Below are 19463 nucleotides of genomic sequence, written 5' to 3' on the forward strand. Positions count from 1 at the left end.
AAAGTCAGCTTCTATCCCCAAGCAGTCACTTTGCTGAATACTCAGAAACTGCCCTTACCCTTGTACTGGACATAGTCAACCAATATTATTCTATTCATCTACCTCATGCAAACTTCAATCTTTCTATTGAATGCACTAATTCATATATTATCATTGTACAGACCTGCACTGCTCTATTTTACTTTACTTAAAATTCCAAGACAATACTGATATTGCACTATCCCCCTCCTGCACTTTGTAATCTACACTGTATTGTCAGCACTAAATATACTAGTATTCTGTTTTTAACATACATTTCCTACTCTCTGTTTATATGTCAAGTGAGTGTTGTTGACTGTTGCAGTCAATGAGTGTTGTAATTTGAGAGCCTTGTTTTTGTTACCAAGTCAAATTTCTAGTTAATTGTCTCTGCAAACATGGCCAATAAAGCTGATTCTGATACTTTGGAATACGAAACTAAACCACCAGTAGGTGGCGGCAGGTGACCATCTTAATAAGTGAGTCATTGAGCCATTTATTCAAACGATTCGTTCAAACGGCTGATTCGTTCAGGATTGAGGCAGTTTAATTGGTCGTTGAATCTTTGACTCAACCGATTCGTTCAAGACGCTGAATCATTCAATGAAAACACGGTTATGTGTTCCGGTAAGATGCGTTTGGTTCTGCTATTATCTTTGTTTGGAACTATTTTCGCTGCTGAAATAGAAGAAAACAACAATCAATATTGTGTCTAAAATGTAAGTGACTTAATATTAATTACTTTGAACTATCATATGAAATCTGTCACATTTTCAATCGTGAACTCTCGGTCCTGTGATGTGCTTAACTCAACTGTATCATATTTCATATGTTATAACAGTTAAATATAAAAACTCATGAATTTTTTGCCGCTTTTATGTTCACTTAGTTTCTTTGTGTGAGCCGCGCTCATTTGTTTCCATTTCTCCTCATGAGGCGCCGCGCGAGCCTCAACTATAGACAGTATAAGGGCCTCAACAGCACAACCGTGGCACCGTCAGCGGCTGTTTACGGATTGGTTGGCAGTCCGAATGTCGGCAGATTTTTTTTTTTTACGATAATAATTCAAAAATTAAATACAATTTTAAACTAACAAATATTGTAAGTAAACAACAACAACAGCCCAAGTTTAGATTTTTTTATTAAGTCCTTAAGAAAAATAATTCTGCAACTATTTTTCCATGTAATCATTTAGAATTCAGTAACAGTCTGTATGTTTGACTACAAAACCCGGAGATCGAACCCCATATAACGGGTTCCTTCGATAGCTCAGTTGGTAGAGCGGAGGACTGTAGAGGTTTCACTGTAATCCTTAGGTCGCTGGTTCGAATCCGGCTCGAAGGAAACAAAGTTTTTCATTTTTGAAAATAGTAGCCTACTTTTGTTTTGTATTTACACTCAGTGGAGTTGCAGTGGATAAAATATTCGTTCAATTGCAAATCAAAATCAAGTCAAAACCTCTGAAAGACAGACCAAAGGTCTCTGTGCACATTATTATATTGCATGAAGATTTTTTGAAACAAGAAAGACCCCAATCTATATTCAAGCTATATAAATATCTGCATTCTTATTTTGAAAACCTATACGACATACATTTATTATTTAAAGGAAACCATTCATCATTTTTTTAATCACATTATCTCTTTTAATTGCACATTAAGCATAAGAATAATAATATCTGTTATTTACAGACAGCAAATGACTAAACTATGCTTAAGAAGGTGAGTATTTTTTGCTTTCTCTGTCCTAAAATAAGCAGTATATTGTAAAATACATCGATATATTCAAAAAGAATTTTAAAATTAGTATCTATCAATAACTCGTTTGCATTTAGGTGTATGTTCTGTGTCCATCACCGATCAGCTGGGTCTTCTCACTAGCATTGGTTGGCTGCAGCACAATCGGAGTGTCGCCATCTGAAAACAAAATACAAAATAAATCACAGGTAAAAGAGGTCACTTATGATCATCAATATGGATTAAACAAGAGGTTACTCTGTCTAATGTAATGCCATTTCACACTCCTAATTGAACTTCCTGCTGAAATGAAAAGTGTTTTGTACGCTTCAAGGACGTCCCAGCAATCTGCCGTTAGCCTGCCCCTGCTGGCTGCACTTTTATGACCTCATCGAGCTGGCGCTGTAACACTGGTTTGAAGGGCAGCCCACTGTCCACTGACTTACCTAATGCTGAAAAAATAAGATTCTAAGACCACATGGGTGGATTTTTAGAGACTACCTGAGCAGGATATGACTTGGGCATGACTTGCACTGCACTAATATAAATGCTATAAAACAGGTGCCTGCACGCTATCATGGAGTTTCCGCAACAGACTAAAAAAGAAAAATGTAATTGCAACTTTTTAGCTCACAATTCTGACTTTTTTTTTTCTTGAAATTGCAACTTTATATCTTACGATTTGGACTTTATAACTTGCATTTGTGAGTTTATCCCCCGGTTTTCAAGACTTAAGCATGTTCGATTAAAATGCATGTTCGAGCAGTTTGATCTAAAAGCAACTTCAAATCTTAAAATAAGTCATAGCCATTGTTTTGTTTCAAGAATTCATACCAATAATATTTTTTTCGAATGCACATTTATAAAAGTCCTAATTTCACTAAGGCCTAATCCTGGCTTAATCTAAGCCTTGTCTGTAAAACTAGCAAAATATCTAAATAATAATAATAAGGATAATAAAAAAAGAATTGAGAGATATAAACTCTGACTTTATAACTTGCAATTCTGACTTTTTGGGGGGAATTGTGAGATTTAAAAATTGAAAAAAAGTAAATTTATAAAAAGATATAAACTAGCACCTGAGAAAAAAGGTCAGAATTGCAAATTATAACCTTGGAATTGTGAAAAAATATTGTCATATTTTACAATTTCAAGTTTATTAGTCGGAATTCTAACTTTAATTTTTCTAGAATTGTGAGATATAAAAGTCGCAAGTTATTAAGTCCATACTGTGAGATTTAAACTCAGTTTGTATGAACTCACTATTAAAAAAAAACGTCATTGCGACTATTTCTCTCACGATTCTGACTTTTTTTGCAACTTTATTTATTGCGAATTCATATCTTGAGAGTTTATATAAACTTGTGAAAAAAAGTCAGAATTGTGAGATAAAAAGTTGCAATAACCTTTTATTTTTTACCAATATTTTTTATTCCGTGGTGGAAACAAGTTTCCATACACTATACTTTATTAATATTAAAAAGCAGGATATTGTGCCCTTTGTGTTCTCAGGTTGTTTATGTGAATGCAAGTCAACTAAAACTAAAAGTGTATTTTTACATGGAAGACAAAAAGGCATTTGTATCATTACCATCTTGCATGCCACCTTTGAAATGCAAGGAAAGAAAACATTGTTTATTTTTATTGTGAGAATGCTATAAAAAACTAGTATGCAAACACACTTTGAGAAATGACTCAGACGGCAATTATCACTTTTGTGAGGGACTACAGCACAAGATGTATAAAAAAAAAAAACCTCCTACAGCTCACTGGCAGAGGAATCTGCCATTTTATCCAAACATCTGGCTCAGAAGTATCAATTCTATTTATTTTTGGGTGACTTATTACGTTAAAAGCTCTTCCCTCAGCAGATAAGCCATGATCTGCTACATCAAAGCCTATTTTTCTGTTTAAATATTTCTTGAAGTTTTTTAATTACCGGTAGTAAATTATCAAATAAAGCTTTTTTAAAATTATTATAGGAAGATTTAGTTGCATAATATCATATTTGAAGTCTTTATGAAGTCTTTCCGCTTTCCATAGAAGAATCTATTTTGAAGATTACCAGCAGTACATTCACAATTAAGACATGAAGAAGATGTGGTTATCGAGAACTAAATGTGATGCTGTTTTAATCATTTTTATCCACTTTTTTTTTCTGGCTGTAGAGTGACTGAGGATTGTTCTGTACTCGTATACCATTTCAAAACTGAGTGTGACCACCTGAAGAACACATCTAAAGTGTTTGCGCATGTCCTTTTACCTCTCTCGTTGTCCGTACGGATCTGCTCCTCCAGGTCTTCAGGAGACACATAGCACTCAGTGTCCTCTTCTCCAGGTGTGTGCGGTTTGCACTTTCCACAACAGCAGTTGAAACAGCAGCACAGACAACAACAGAAATAGCAACCTGTCAGCAAGCCGCAGATGGCAAACAGACCCTATAAATGAGAATGTTCAAAATCAGACAGGCACACAGCGGCATGGTTTAGTTCAGATAAAAATGCATTCAAAATATCTACATTACAGTGTCCATATTATATAATATTATGTTACAAAGTTATACAAGTATATATATACATATATATGTGTGTGTATGAAGTTACACAACTTATAATAGCAATATTTATTAAGCCAAGTTTTTAAAAAAAAAATATTACAGTAGATACATGTAGTTTAGTAGTATTTCTCGGTAAACACATAATTATGCTGTAACAGAATACTATAATGTAAATATAAAATATATCTTTAAAGTCAGTAGTTGCATTTGCATAAACAATATTTAAAAGTACCCCTGAGGTGAAAATCAAGCTTTTAATGTTGTTTATATGTCTATGTGGTGTTTTTAATGTGCTTTAAGACAAACCATGTGCAAATTCATAAGTAACACCATTGCTGAGTAATTTCTCCTTAAAACTGCAGTGAAACAAAGACCGTCTCAGAAAAACGGTTTGAAATCGCTGGTGTTTCTGACGTCACAAACTACCTTGCAACAACGTCAACGTGTGATCGTCAACGAGTGGATCTCTGAGCTGGTGAGTGAGTGGAGGCGGGGCCTATTTGCATATTCATAGAACAGTAGAGTTACATTTAAGCTATTTTTTTTAAGGCATTAAGTAGGACTTTTTTTTTTTTCAGTGATCAAAGGAGTTTTAAGGGATATAATTATTGACTACAGGGGGAATTTAATTAAGGTACATCTTATTTTTGTTCCAGCATTAAAAGTCACCATGAATTTTTTTTTTTTTTATGGAATAGTGCACTATTTATTATAAATCTTTATCCGCGCACATCTTTTTTATTTTTTTATTTGCGTGCCCTCATAATCTTTAATCAAAATAACTTGCAATGACACCTTCTCGGATTGCATGTTTTTTGACATGAGGGCGGGATCAACCTGTCACTCACACGACATCACAGCAATAGTGAACCACAAAGATCGAACGATCCAATCAATTCCTGATGGATAAAATCAAGTCCCGCCTACATTTTTTTTGTCCGAGAAGCCGCTTCACTCGGATTTACGTCACAAAGAAGAAGATTGCTTATTTTACATTCTAATATTATTTCTATTCCATCTTTTAAAGTAAAAAATTACTATAAATAATGTACAAATATTTGAACATGGTTTCAAGTATATACAGTAAAAAATGCAAGAATAAAAGAGACAATAGCAACAACAACAACAACAAAAAAATTGGCAGCAAAAATATTATCTATTTAATATGACTAATAGTATTGTTTACATGATATATAATTAAAATAATTGATTGTGTAGATTACACCAACAAGATAATTTTTTAAGTATCAGGTCATATAATAATAGCTCCTTAAAAGTAAAAAAAAAAATCTGTATAGAAATAAGACTGATACCGCACCTTTGCCCACCAGCTGGAGAGCATGAAGTACGTGTTCACATTCTCCTCCCCGAACTGCTGCGACACATACAGACCCAGGGAGCCGTACTTGTCATAAATGTTCCTCTTAGTGACGTCAGACAGCACCGCATGGGCATTGTTGAGCTCTTTAAATTTGTCAGTGGCATCGGGGTTCTCGGGGTTCTTGTCAGGATGATATTTCAAAGCGAGCTTCCTAAAAAATAAAAAAGTTGAGGACATTTTAAAGATGAACATTTTCCTTGAAACATGCAATGCAAAAAGCATAACTGACCTGAGGATCATAAAGACATTTTAGGAATGAAACTGAAGAGCATATGTAAAATCGGGAAATATATTTAAATGACCTCAGAAATACAATGTGCCCTTTGTATGCACCTAATGAAAGTGGCATACAACAACCGTTAGTTTATAAAAGGAAACGCAAATACTTTTGGTCTCACACACAGTGAGAGAAGACTCATTACCATGTGGCCAGTTTAAAATGCTGTCTGTCTGTTTGATGATCTCAGCAGGGTGTGATCTTTAGCGGCTAGCTGTCTTCTGCGCGCGCTGCTTGACCTGTCTGTGTGTCGGCAAGACCGCAGACCCCATTAGCGCCTCGGCACACGAGGGGTGGTGAAGAGAGGAACGTCACCAAGGTTGACATTTTTTCCCATTAGAACCAGCAGTGCATTGCAAGTGTCTCTGTCTCTGACTCAGTTCAGGTCTGCGCTGAATGAATGCCAGCATGTCCAAACTCTGCGCAACACTTTTCAAAACTCTCTGCAGCAACAAGGAAGAGTTTGACATTTTATAATGCTGTGAAATGCAATATCCTTCAGCTCCAAATGGTTGTGGATGATCGAATATCAAACTATAAATATTTATAGTAGTTTGTAAAAGCCAGAGAGCAGTATAATATTAATACCATTTCAAAATAGCCAAGAGTTTGAATCTTAAAAACATTACATGAACATAGTCTCTATTTTTTTTTTTACATCTTTTGTTGTTGCTGAACCAAAAAAATTAATGTATAATTTATAATTCTCCGAGCACGCTCGCTTGTTAATTTTTGATTAAGCCAATGCCGCCTGCAAGAGTTGTGATGATTATATATTCATTAACAGCAAACAAGTGCTGTTAAAATGCTAACCATTTAAATGCCTCCTTGAACAACGTGTAAATTAGAGCAATTAGATTCTATGATTGTTGGAACATCAGTATGGCGTTTGAAACACACTTGTCTAATGAAGCTCTCCTACTTCATGTTTTAGTGTACAAGATACAGAAGAAGCTGTGCAGCCACAGACATGGGGAAAAAAAAAATTCATTCATTCATATACAGTATATATATTCTCTTATAAGTATGGAAAAATTTATTCTTTTAATATTTTATTTCCCCTGCAGCATTACGTTATGTGCAGTTTTTATAACCAATAAGTGAAGGCTACAAGTTATGATATTAAACGTCAAGATATTACTCTCAAATTCAAGGCTGTCGCGTTTCCATGCCGCTATCTAACTTATAGTGGAGAATCATTCATGCACTACACACGTCGTGAACATGCTCTCGTATGTGAGATTATTTCGTCATTCCTGATCCCAGTAAAATAAAGGATGCCATCTGTTCAGCATAATGAATATTTCAGTTTTGTGGAAGTCATATTATATTCATGCAGCTCCAGTGCAACTGATGGCTGAGATTATAGAGGAACGTGTCGCAGTTTGGCACTTTCTCCATCTTTTGCTCCCTCGTTCACCCCCGTCTTCCTACATGCAGTATCTGAACTTCTTACCTAGCAACCAGAACCCAAAGTAAGTGCATCTCGGGACAAATAAGAGTGTGAATCACGTCTTACCGGTAGGATCTCTTGATGTCATCATGGGTGCTGCTCTTGTCGAGGCCAAGAACCTGGTACAGAGCCTCTCCTGATGTGGACAGGGCCCGTTGCCTTTGCTCAGCCATGATCTTAAACCATTACCTTAACATCAAAAGAACAAATCAACCATCAATAAATTGTTTAAGACAGGAGGTCAGGTCCGGTTCTCCTGTGTGGTGAACAAGATACAAATGACGTTTGGTTTGAGACTTACAACGTCACTCTTTCCACAACAACCCAGACCTGGTTGACTTTTTGTTTACATAAGTTTGCAAGCAATCCCTCTCTTTGTAAGAAAAGACTTCCATTGAAAGGTTATTGCAGAGAATATATACCTGTCTGTCCAAAACAACCTCAAACCCCCACTCCTTTCCCACATCTTTCATAATGAGCCTTCATTGAATATTAAATAGTTCTAAAAAATTATACAGCCTTCATATTTCTGTTGAGCTTTACATTGCCTGACTGCTAAAACGTGAGAAGTAAAAATGGGGCAATCAGAGCAAAGCTGCTCTTAATCCCAAAGAAGATCATTCGTTTTCTTACCTGTTAACAGACTCCAAACCTAAATCCTTCCCCAGGGCAGGTATACAGGCTAATGGAGTCAGGTTCCTTCTCTGAAGGTGAGTAGATTACTGAGGAGATAAATTATACATGGAACTAGTCATGAGCTCAGGTAACTTTAGGCCAGTTTAACATGGTTACCAACCAGGTGCATTAGGTTTCAGCGCCTGGTGTTCGATGGAAGATGTTTGATGACCATTTGACCACTGTCTGGTTTCTGAGTATGGACACACACTACCTGCCATAAATTACTTTTAAACCTCCATGCTTGAGGACTGAGTAGGATAAAAATGTTAGGTTTCGTGTCTATACGGTTGAATCAGCTAGACTAGTCTTGCATTGTGTGCGTGCATGAATGTGCTTTACGCATTTCCTTTCTGAAGCAAGTTCGCCATCTTGCGGCGCCTTTCTGCAAACGCAGTGACGTCCAAATGCACACACACACACACACACACACAAAAGAAAACTACTTTACTCGTACAAAAAATGTATAACAGGGGTCTTATAATTAGTTTGGTCTCAAGTTATAAAAAGTAATCTGAATTATAAGCATAACCGCAACATGAACTCACGTCAGAAGATGTGCGCATGCGCTGCTCAACTATTAAAGGGTTTTTGAGGGATGACAAACTTCATTTTTGGATGAACCATCCTACAAGTGTATCAACACCTACAAGTGTACATTTTGAAGAGTAAACATGACATAGAAGGTTAGCTAATTCAACTTTATTTAAACTGGATATGGTACTAATCAAATTGCACTTCCAAAAGTCATACATTTGTGAGGGGGAAAAAAACATTATACATGGAGTGACTACGTTAACTAGAATGAGCAGACATGAGAAAATATAGCAAAGAAACGAATGATACGACAAATCAAAGGAAAAATAAACAGGTGTGCAAGCGGCTAGGTTACAAAAAAAAATTATTCTCTGTGCCTTTCCAAAAAAACATTAAAGGGATACTCCACTTTTTTTGGAAACAGGCTCATTTTACAGCTCCCCCAGAGTTAAACAGTTGAGTTTTACCGTTTTCGAATCCATTCAGCCGAACTCCGGTTCTGACGGTACCACTTTTAGCATAGCTTAGATCATTGATTCTAATGGGACCATTAGCATTTCTTTCCAAATGACCAACGAGTTTCAATATTTTTCCTATTTAAAACTTGACTCTTCTGTAGTTAAACCGTGTACTAAGATCGACGGAAAATGAAAAGTTGCGATTTTACAAGCCTATATGGCTAGGAACTACTCTCATTCCGGCGTAAGAATCAAGGAACTGTGCGGCCGTACCATGGGTGCAGCAGGCGTAATGATATGACGAAGCACTTGCCGTCAACAAACCAACGTGACAACCTGCTTGCACAGGGAGCGTGCTTTGTAGCATGGAGACATTTGTGAGAGACGATTTAGAGAACATCTAAACAGACCCGAACACCATACAATGGTTAATTAAACTATACGCTGACAGTGACAGTGGGAAATCCATATTTACCTTTTGAATGTTGAGCGCGTTATTAACTTTTGAATAAAAGCTGACGCGGGACAAAATGCCCGATTTCCCAACGCGTTGAACTGAGCAATGCCATTGTGCCATTTTAATAGGCTACTTTTAAACGCATATAATGTCAGTTTTATGTATTTGCTGAGAGGGGGCGGGGTTTTTGTTGGGAAAGTCGGAGAGACGCACACTTTGATTAGACTGGATAAACACATGCAGCATCTTAATTGTTAAGAAAATGAAACGAAATAAATGAATAAATCAGCCTTTATTAAAAAACACTAGGCGATATCATACAGCATTCAGAAAAATGCGCACCCCTAGTTCCGTCTATGGCCCATATGACGCTACGATGAGCATTTACTAGCTACTTTAAAAAAAAAAACGCGGATCGGGTACAATATTTTCTTTCTTTTTTTTCCCGGTCCGAGTTGCGGACGGGTTAGTTGAAAACGTCGGTCGGGTGCGGGTTGTTTATACATTGACCCGCGCATCGCTGGTACTTACAGCCATGGGTGATGATGATGATGCACTTGGACCTGTCTGTACATTGAAGATTGTTGGGATGGCTGTATCCTTAGACGCTGTACCGTACTGTCCGTGTTTTCTTTATAGTCATCTGGTCCAAAATGCTTTCAGCAAACACGCCATTTTTTGATAGATTCTATCGGTGTTTTTAGATCAATGTTCAGAGCACCATTGATTTTTTTAGTTTCTTTTTGTTCGTTGGTATTCGGTGTAACATTACGGTAGAATATACCTTCGCCTTACTATCACAGCCCTTTACTACGCACAGAACCATGACTAATCGCACAGGAAACCTAATTTGCCGCCTAAAAACTACACAAACTTAGTCCCGGTCATGTTGGAAGTTACCGAGCTGCGGACTATTTTCAGGTGCTTCGTCATATCATTACGCCTGCTGCACCCATGGTACGGCCGCACAGTTCCTTGATTCTTACGCCGGAATGAGAGTAGTTCCTAGCCATATAGGCTTGGAAAATCGCAACTTTTCATTTTCCGTCGATCTTAGTACACGGTTTAACTACAGAAGAGTCAAGTTTTAAATAGGAAAAATATTGAAACTCGTTGGTCATTTGGAAAGAAATGCTAATGGTCCCATCAGAATCAATGATCTATGCTAAGCTATGCTAAAAGTGGTACCGTCAGAACCGGAGTTCGGCTGAATGGATTCGAAAACGGTAAAAGTCAACTGTTTAACTCTGGGGGAGCTGTAAAATGAGCCTATTTCCCAAAAAAGTGGAGTATCCCTTTAACGTGCAACAAGTAGGCTACGCGTTAAGTCGTTGCCTGTTCAATGAGTGCTGAAATCAATTGCTCATCGTTAAAGTAATTTTGGCTTCATTATGGCTAATAACTTTTGGGTTTAAGTTTAATATTTGTCATACCTGACCAAAAGATGTTCAAATAAATGTCACATTAGACAAGGAAGTTGTAGGTTGTGTTTGAATAATTACGTATCTTTTTAGCTGAGGTAAATTAAACACAATTCTCACGTATCCTTGCTTGATGTGGATGAGTGAGATGACCCATCGGGCGGTTCAAATTTAAAAGGCTGATTTTCGCGCTTCAGGGCAGGGACTGTCCAGACACCATAGGCACAATGGCCCTGAACGGTGGTTCAATGTTAACATTGTGACTGTGACAACGCTGTAACAACCTTCACCACACAACGTAGTTATAACAACCCTTTGGCCATGTTGTTTAAACGTTGTTAGAAGGTTGGTTACGTTGTGCCAACGTTCTGTGTTTGCTGGGTAGGTCTTCAATTGATCGACTCTGACCATTTTTTATGTTTTAAAACATTTTATGTAAATATAGGCTACATTTTTCATTGAATAAGTAAATGCATTTCTAGAACGATACTTAAAGGGCTGGTAAAATGACCTTTTCACAAGATGTCCCCATAGTGTGTGTGTGTGTGTGGAGGTTTAGCACAAAATACCCCACAGATATTTTATATAGTATGTTAAAGTTGTCATTTTTTGAGGGTTTGCAAAAACGCACTGTTTTGTGCCTGGCCCCTTAAATGCAAATGAGCTGCTGCAGAGGGTGGGGTTTCAAGAGCTTGTGTGTGTTAGCAGCTGTGATTACCTCACGCAGACACACTAAAATGACAGAAACTGTTCTGCCTTTAATGTTAAAACGGAGTCAGACAAAGATGGAGAGACTCAAGAAGAAGTGACAACATGTAGAATGCAATCGGATGTCTCTGAATGGTTATTTAGTTGATGAATTTATGTTGCTGATGTGGAGTTAACTATCTTCAATTAAGATATTCTGTCATGGTAATCTATAAATCGCTCGTATGCACACAGAGTGACTTTCTATTGCATGTGAAAAGATGGATGCTAAAGTTTGAGCTGACTCACAAACGTACTCTTATACAACAACTGTTCCTTTTCTCAACAAAGACTGCGTGTTCCCGGGGGAGGGGTTTATGTACATTTTAGGGTTGGTGATGTCACTCATAGATATACATAATTAAGGCCTTTATTATGAATATCTATGATGTCACTAACCTGGGAGGAATGTCATGTAGTCCCTACCAGCCATTTGTTGTAGTCCTTTTAAAAAAAACAGCAAATATCTCCCTTTGCTTTGAAATTTGAGCGTTGTAACTGCAGATGTTGTTTAAGCTCAAACAGCTACATTACACACTAACTAAAGTTAGAAAAGTGAAATCATACTCAACCACTCCTTTATAGAGTAGGCCTACAAAATTTGTACTAAAGATATCCTTGAACATTAATTTTGTAACTCTATAGGGATACAAAAAATTAAAATGATTAGAACAGAGATGATGCCAAACATAACACCAATTTATTCACTGAGCTATATTTTATCCACACATTTTTTGTTGTTGTATTGCGAGGGACCACATTCTATATTTTAAAAGCCAGCTATATATTTGCATGTAGCCTATAAAGACCCAATTTATACAGGGAAAAATGAACATCATAAATATTAGAAAATATTTAGTTTCTATTGTTACGTTATTACTTTTTTCTACTTACTATAGTACTGTACTATTAGATGTAATGTTTACTTATTTATTTAAAAATATATTTTAATAATTGTTATAATTGTTATTAGTTTGATTTTTTCTCTACATTTTTACACTCCCTTGCGGAGCCCTGAAAATCCCTGTTGTGAAGCAAAAAAAATCTAGCACTTATCTTGTATCACCACAAGATGGCATATGAGCACAAATTTTTATTCTACTTAATGAGAAAAAAAGTTACTTTTCTATAACACTCCTTTTACTCACCCTTTTAAAAATGTAAAATGCTAAACGATTTCATATTCCTACATCTTTTTTAATTATGCATAGACGTTTTATGGAAAATATGACAAAACTAATCACATATTCCCAATGCCAAACACATGCAGCAGTCAAAATCATCAGTGGGCCGACTGACGTCAACCAGCAGTATGGAATTATGAGCTCCCCTTGTTTATGATCTCCTGATCGCTGCTCGTGTTGCAAGTGGATACGAGTCTCGAGGGGAATTAAGCAGGTGTGCTGCTCGCCACCCCTCATCATTGTCTCCTCGGGAGGCTGTTCCTGCAAAGCACGTCTGCCTGGGGAATGGCATTTGTGGCAAATTAAGCCTCAGAAGCAAACCATTAATGAAATGATTGCCCCTCAGTCAGGAAATGTGAGACTCCCAAATGAGCAGCACGCTGGGCCACCGGTAGTGGACGGGAAGCAGTCCTTGACACTGATTAAACGGTATTGTAAAAGTAAATGAATGAACAGATCCGCTAATAACTACACTGGCAGATAGGCATGATGCCAGACGTCTTATCTTAAGTGTGTTGTTTGCTTTCTCTGTTTGGTCCCGATGTTTAATTCTTTCTAGCAAAATTTTTGATTTAAAGAGTGAAGGAATGAAAGGGATACTTCACCCAAAAATTTAAATTGTGTCATTACTTATTCCCCCTCATGTTGTTCCAAACCTGTATAAGTTTCTTTCTTCTTTTGAACACAAAAGAAGATATTTTGACGGCACCCATTGACTTCCTGGTAGGAAAAAAATACTATGGAAGTCAATGGGTGCCGTCAACTGTCTGGTTACAACATTCTTTAAAATATCTTTTGTGATCAACAGGAGAAAGAAACTCATACAGGTTTGGAATAACATGAGGGTGAGTAAATGATGACACATTTTTGGGCGAAGTATCCCTTTAAGCACTTTCATGTACACTCTTAAAAATAAACGGTCTTTATTGGCATCAATAGATCAAGAAGAACCTTTAATCTTTCCATTGCACAAAAGGTTCTAGTGGGGAAAAAAAGGTTCTTCAGAGTATTAAAAAAATGGTTCTTCAATTGCATCATACACAAACCTCCCTTTGGAACCTTTATTTTTAAGAGTGTAGCGACCACATAGATCACACTAGAACATATATCAACATTAGTTATATCAACAATGCATTTTTTTCTAGAAAAATAATAATAATTTAAATTTCAATGCTTTTATATCATATTTCTAAGAAGTTCACCGGCGTAAAGCAATCTGGTAATCTGTGTGCTTTGGCACCGTTTATTCAGGATGCCTAGAAACGGATTAGGACTGCATGGTGTTGGGTTTGGTTCTGTCGAATTGTATTGTGAGCGACGGGGAGGGGGTGGGATGGAGCAATTATACTCACTACTGGCATATGGCCTCTGTTGCCATGGCACAGTTCACTATTGTGCCCCTGGTCTCCAGCAACTCGAGTTAAAACATTTGCTAACATTGCAAAAGCTTTACGACTTAAATTGATGAATTAAAGAGAGTGAGTCGAACTTGCACAGATTATTTCCCCTCTATAGGTAAAAATAGGCACTACTTATGTGATTGCAAAAGAAAGGATAACTGTACAAAATGGCATAACATGTATTACTACACTATTTGGCCCACACAATCACCACGAGGGTGAATTTCAGTTGGTAAACGTAAGTTTCTGCTTATTCACTTTAATAGTTTTATTGAAACTGGAACAAGCCTTAGTTCATGATGATGACTTTGAAGTGCGTTTCCATGCAAATTGTACCTCAGCACACAATGTGATACTTAGAGACTGCTATTGACTAGTGTTGTCATGCAATTACCTGGTAATGCCTGAGAGCACTCTTATTGTTTAAACTTACAAGGTTCTCTAGGAAGCCTCACACAAAAATTAAAATTATGCCATAATTTACTTAACCTCAAGCCATCAGGTATATATGACTTTCTTCTTTCAGCCAAACACAATCGGATTTATATATATAAAAAATCCTGGTTCTTCCCAGCTTTATAATGGGAGTAAATGGTACCATTTTCTCAAGCCCAAAGCGCATCCATCCATTATAAAAGTAATCCATACAGCTCCAGGGGGTTAATAAAGAGCTTCTGAAGTGAAGCAATGCGTTTTTGTAAAAAAAAAAAAAAAAAAATCCATATTTATAACTTTAATAACTGGCTTCCAGTAACGGCTGTACGCAAGTCTAGTTCAGGTGTAGAGTGACCTCTGATCCGGCGTATGGATAAACATGTAGGCGCAGAAATCAAAACACCGGGCACGAATTAGAAGTCTAAAACGAGAATTTATAAAGATAAATGTCGGAGGAGTTTGAGTTTGTTGCCCAGCCCTATTAGTTTGAATCGCGAGAGGCGTATTCTCACCTAAACTTATGCTATGCCTACGTCATATGCCGGAACTACTTTCTTGTGAAAGTGCGGATAGACGTTACCGGAAGCTAGTGATTACAGTTAAAAAAGTTATAGCCTAATTATGGATTTTTTTTTTTTTTACCAAATCACTTTGCTTTGCTTCAGAAGGCCTTTATTAACCCACTGGAGCCGTATGGATGGATGCACTTTTTTGGCCTTCACATTTATTTTTACCATTCACTCCTATTATAAAGCTTGGAAGACCCAGGATAATTAAAAACAATATATATATATATCTCTGTGTTTGGCTGAAAGAAGAAAGTCATATACCTGGGATGGCTTGAGGGTGAGTAAATTATTATTTTTGGGTGAACTAACCCTTTAAGCAAACAAAATCTAAAGGCAAAACTGGAAGAAAGAAGCAAGTTTATTTGTATATCACATACATCTGCTATTTATAGGTACTATAACATATAGCCTAAATATGACATTTAGTTAACTGGATTATATACTTTTTATTGGCAGGTTTATATACCCTGCTGGGCCTAAGATGGGTTTTAGCTGGTCTCCCGGTGTGGTTTTAGGCACCCTTTAGTCAGTTGGTCTTGGTGATCAGCTAACCAGCTGAACACTAGCTTGATCAGGTTATGAAAGCAACTTAGGTTGGTTTAAGATATGTTTATTAGCAGGGTCCTTTAAATTGTTTTAAAAAGAAGAAGAAGAAAAAAACGTTTACTCATGAGTTTTATTATTGAGAGAAGTTAACAGTGGCTCATTGCTCACGAATAACTGGATGACTCATACAGAGAAAAGGTAATCACTGGCAATGATGTAGACCGGCTGCAGGGCAAACCCCGTTGTAGTGGAATACCCTTGTTGAGGTCCGTACAGTCACTGAACGAGTGCATAAATGATTCTTGAAAGCATCGCCAATGAGATTCGCCGTCTCAATAGCGCTGTACGATTTAGTCCAATGGGAAGCGGCCTTACATGAACTGCTGCACGCCTATTGGCTCATGAAGACGAGGACGTTTTGCGAACGCTTTCTGTACAACCCCATCTCTTTCGCAGGTGGTGCATGTTCGGAAACAGCTTACAATGTTCAGGACGATCTGAGACTGTCGTATGTAATCCTTGTAATTTATTTCACGTTTTGCGTTTTCTTTTTGACACTGACCGAACAGCATGTGCCAACACACGCACGGCGTAGTCGCGGGGCGTGTTTTTATTGCACCCAGGCCACTTTTTTCTGGTTGATATACAGTGCTGCATTGAGTGTGTGTTGAATTACGGGTGCTATCTGTGTGTCTGCACTGAGGAAAAAAGACAGAGCGAGAATAAATGTTCATGCACCGCAAAGCTTGAATGAAATCCGTCGTTAAACGGATACAACTTCACGTACATTTATTGACATATATTCGCAGGATCTCTCTGTTTTCTACAAGCATCGGGATGTGAAGTGGTCATGCCTTTTGTTTTAATTTGGGAGACGAGACTGCGGAGCCATTTGCACGATGATGATGATGATGATTCACGACTGGACGGAGTTTAAAAAATGAGGAAGCATTTTTTTCTAAAGATACTAAAAAGATAGAGGAGAGGCCTCGTCGTTCCGCAGGCCGTGATCTGTGCATGGGAAAAGGGAGAAGAAAGGAAGAAAACGAGCCTGATGAATAAAAATCGAGTGAAATGGAGCACGAGACACGCGCGTGGGGAAATATGGACCATATCAATAACGACGGCGGTGTGCGCGAGAACCAGATAGATCCGAACAAAATGAAGCACTTCGCCTCTTGAGCATTTAAACTGATATTTTTTTATTTGCAATTTAAAAGAGAGGGGATTCCCGTGCTTTTTGAGAGTTGCAAACAGCGCTCAAGTTCCATGCAAGTTCTCCCCTCCGCCTTCTTTTGATTTCTTTGATTTGACTACTTTTTTCAGCGGGTTTGAATTATTTTTGATCCGGATCCATAGCGTTGATATTATTCAATGGAATTATGTTATCAGTTACCGGTTTTGCCTCTAGACAGGCCGGTTCCCAAACATGTTCTCAGCCGGAGGGGAGCCATTAGTTTCAGCTCCAGTTCCTCTTTATTCGGAGCCCCCGACCCGAGGCAGCTGTCACAGGTAAAGAACAAAACATTTGGGCTGTGTGTCAACCTAGCGAGCTGTCTACCTAGAGAATCAGACGCGCGTTCCGAACGTTCGTTCGAATCATCTTGGAGCATAACAAATATTCGAATGTTCGGAACGTTCAAACGATGCTCATATTTTTCCTGTGTAACGTTAGTAGTAGTAGTAGGAATTTGTCAATTAATGTTACGAATTCGATTCGTTAATGGTTCAACTAACGATTCTGCTAGTATTCTTTGAAGAAATATTTTGGAAAAAGTGTAATTCATGCTGCTTTTACTGCTTTGTCATCAAATGACTCTTATGAATGGTAATACGTTTCATTCGTTCATAAAATATTGTCAATATCTTTGGCTACTCGTTGTCATATATCAACTAGTCAGTAACAGTCTCTGATGCCTTAAGTACAACAGAATTCGTTTTTTTTTTCCGAGGCGAAATCGCCTATTCAGCAACGGCTCCGACTGATTCTTAAGTAGGCTACTTTTGATTCAAAAAAAGAACCGGATCACAAGAGTCATTCTTTTGGGAATTGGACTGCTCTAGTCATACTGTATGTTTCACGATGCAGATTTAGGAAACGTAGACTATTTCAGCAAAGTGTAGGCTACCTTGCAAAGTGCACATTCGTGGACCATTAACGCAACCGAACGTCATTACAATTGATCCAGTTGTGGTATTTTTAATAAAGCAACTGATTCTCTGCGCTCAACCCTACAGTATGTAGGCAGCTCACAAGGTTTTGAGACGAGGCCCAATTTCTATTTCTATGCTTAATTATTCTTGTACTTGTTCAGGGTCTTGATTTATTTACTCAGATTCTCAGATGTCCGCAAGTGTCAGGGCTTGACAAGAGACCGCGTTATTTTCCCTAATTGTCTGTTGTCGCTGTCATACTGCGGTGTTGGCAACACAAAATATGTTTTGTTGTCCCTTTGGGCCACATGCTGACAGTCTTTTCAGGCTGAAAGTGTGTCACACTCCCCCTCACACACACAATGTTTGAATTTGTTGGGGATTCTCTTGGACAGCCCTCTTGCAACTTGTTACTCCGTGTCCATTGGGGAGATTGTATATGTTTCTCTGCTTTTAACCATGTAAAGCCTGATGTATTAAATAATAGTGTTGTATATATATATATATATATATATATATATATATTAAAACTGGAACAGTTTATAGAACCTATAGACAAAATAATAATAAAAGACCTCAAATATACACACAAAATTAATATATAAAAATAACGTTTTTTATGGTTTGTATCATATTTGCATTGGCCTGCATGACCCAGTATGATATAGTGAGAATATGGATCTCTCACTCTCAAAGTCATATATATGCAATCTGGTGCAGATGTTACGTATATGGCTAAAAAAAAGTAATATGAAATTCTGATGCAGTGATGATTGAGAGATGCAAATAAACAATCCTCAAACACCGGCTCTATCATATTTGAGACACGGCCTACATTTTAACATTATTTTCCAAAAAAGACAGTGAAAGAAACCTTGCTTCAGTCGAGTAAATGTTCAATTTAAAACATGTCTAACAACTTAAGTTATACAAAACCATTAAAGATTTCACAACCAAGATACACAAGTACTAAAATGACACTAAAGGGTCTATGAACTATCAATCAGAGGGCAAAAGGCATAGATGGTGTGCAAAAGGTTTTTTCAGCAGTTTTAATTATGTTAATAAATAATGCATGTATCAAATATGATACAGTAGGCTTTATATGGTTATAGCATTTCATCTTTCAACCATGTTAAAATGGGTATAATAAAGTATTTCTTGCTTTTTAAAATTGGTAGTATGTGATGAAACTGAAAACAGTTGCTTGCACATTGAGTAATACAATGCTATCATGTGAGATATATAGTATAAAGGCAGTGCATGTATAAGCGATGCTTTTAACATGAACTGTAGTCTTTAGCGGCCTGTACTTAATCTTTAATAAGAGATAATGCATATCTCCAGGTCAAAGGATTGTTACTCACTGTACTTGATAAATTTACTAGTCTTGCAGCAAGCTCACACAGTGGGAGATAACATGCTTCGCCAGTGAAAGAAGCCCTGCAGGGCTCCGAG

At 37.3% G+C, this 19463-nt stretch overlaps 2 protein-coding genes across 16 annotated transcripts in view; one reads left to right on the forward strand and one right to left on the reverse strand.

The window, feature by feature from the left end:
- Positions 1–1186: 1186 nt before the first annotated feature.
- On the reverse strand, positions 1187–9677 carry dnajc5b (DnaJ (Hsp40) homolog, subfamily C, member 5 beta). Of its 7 annotated transcripts, none has more exons than XM_079601302.1 (6): positions 9568–9677; positions 8056–8144; positions 7489–7611; positions 5630–5843; positions 4018–4192; positions 1187–1934 (listed from the first exon to the last, which is right to left on the reverse strand). In XM_079601302.1, exons 3-6 carry the CDS (start codon positions 7593–7595, stop codon positions 1849–1851), a joined length of 582 nt encoding a protein of 193 aa, XP_079457428.1. In that variant the 5' UTR covers positions 7596–7611; positions 8056–8144; positions 9568–9677; the 3' UTR covers positions 1187–1848. The 7 variants fall into 7 exon arrangements, with proteins under 7 accessions (XP_079457428.1, XP_079457430.1, XP_079457427.1 ...); XM_079601304.1 differs by lacking the exon at positions 9568–9677 and adding an exon at positions 9102–9422; XM_079601301.1 differs by lacking the exon at positions 9568–9677 and adding an exon at positions 8215–8672 and having other exon boundaries at positions 8056–8126.
- A 6594-nt stretch (positions 9678–16271) lies between these two features.
- pde7a (phosphodiesterase 7A) overlaps positions 16272–19463 on the forward strand; it is a 31834-nt gene continuing 28642 nt past the window's right edge. For 7 of the 9 annotated variants that reach the window (XM_079601524.1, XM_079601535.1, XM_079601541.1 and 4 more), the window contains exon 1: positions 16298–17363. In XM_079601524.1, coding sequence (XP_079457650.1) covers positions 17226–17363 — 138 coding nt within the window. In that variant the 5' untranslated portion in view covers positions 16298–17225. Of the gene's footprint in view, positions 17364–19463 lie in introns of all 9 variants that reach the window. The other 2 variants (XM_079601544.1, XM_079601540.1) reach the window with 2 other exon arrangements.

Source organism: Phoxinus phoxinus (assembly GCF_949152265.1).
Source record: "Phoxinus phoxinus genome assembly, chromosome: 24".
In the NCBI taxonomy this organism is placed as follows: domain Eukaryota; kingdom Metazoa; phylum Chordata; class Actinopteri; order Cypriniformes; family Leuciscidae; genus Phoxinus; species Phoxinus phoxinus.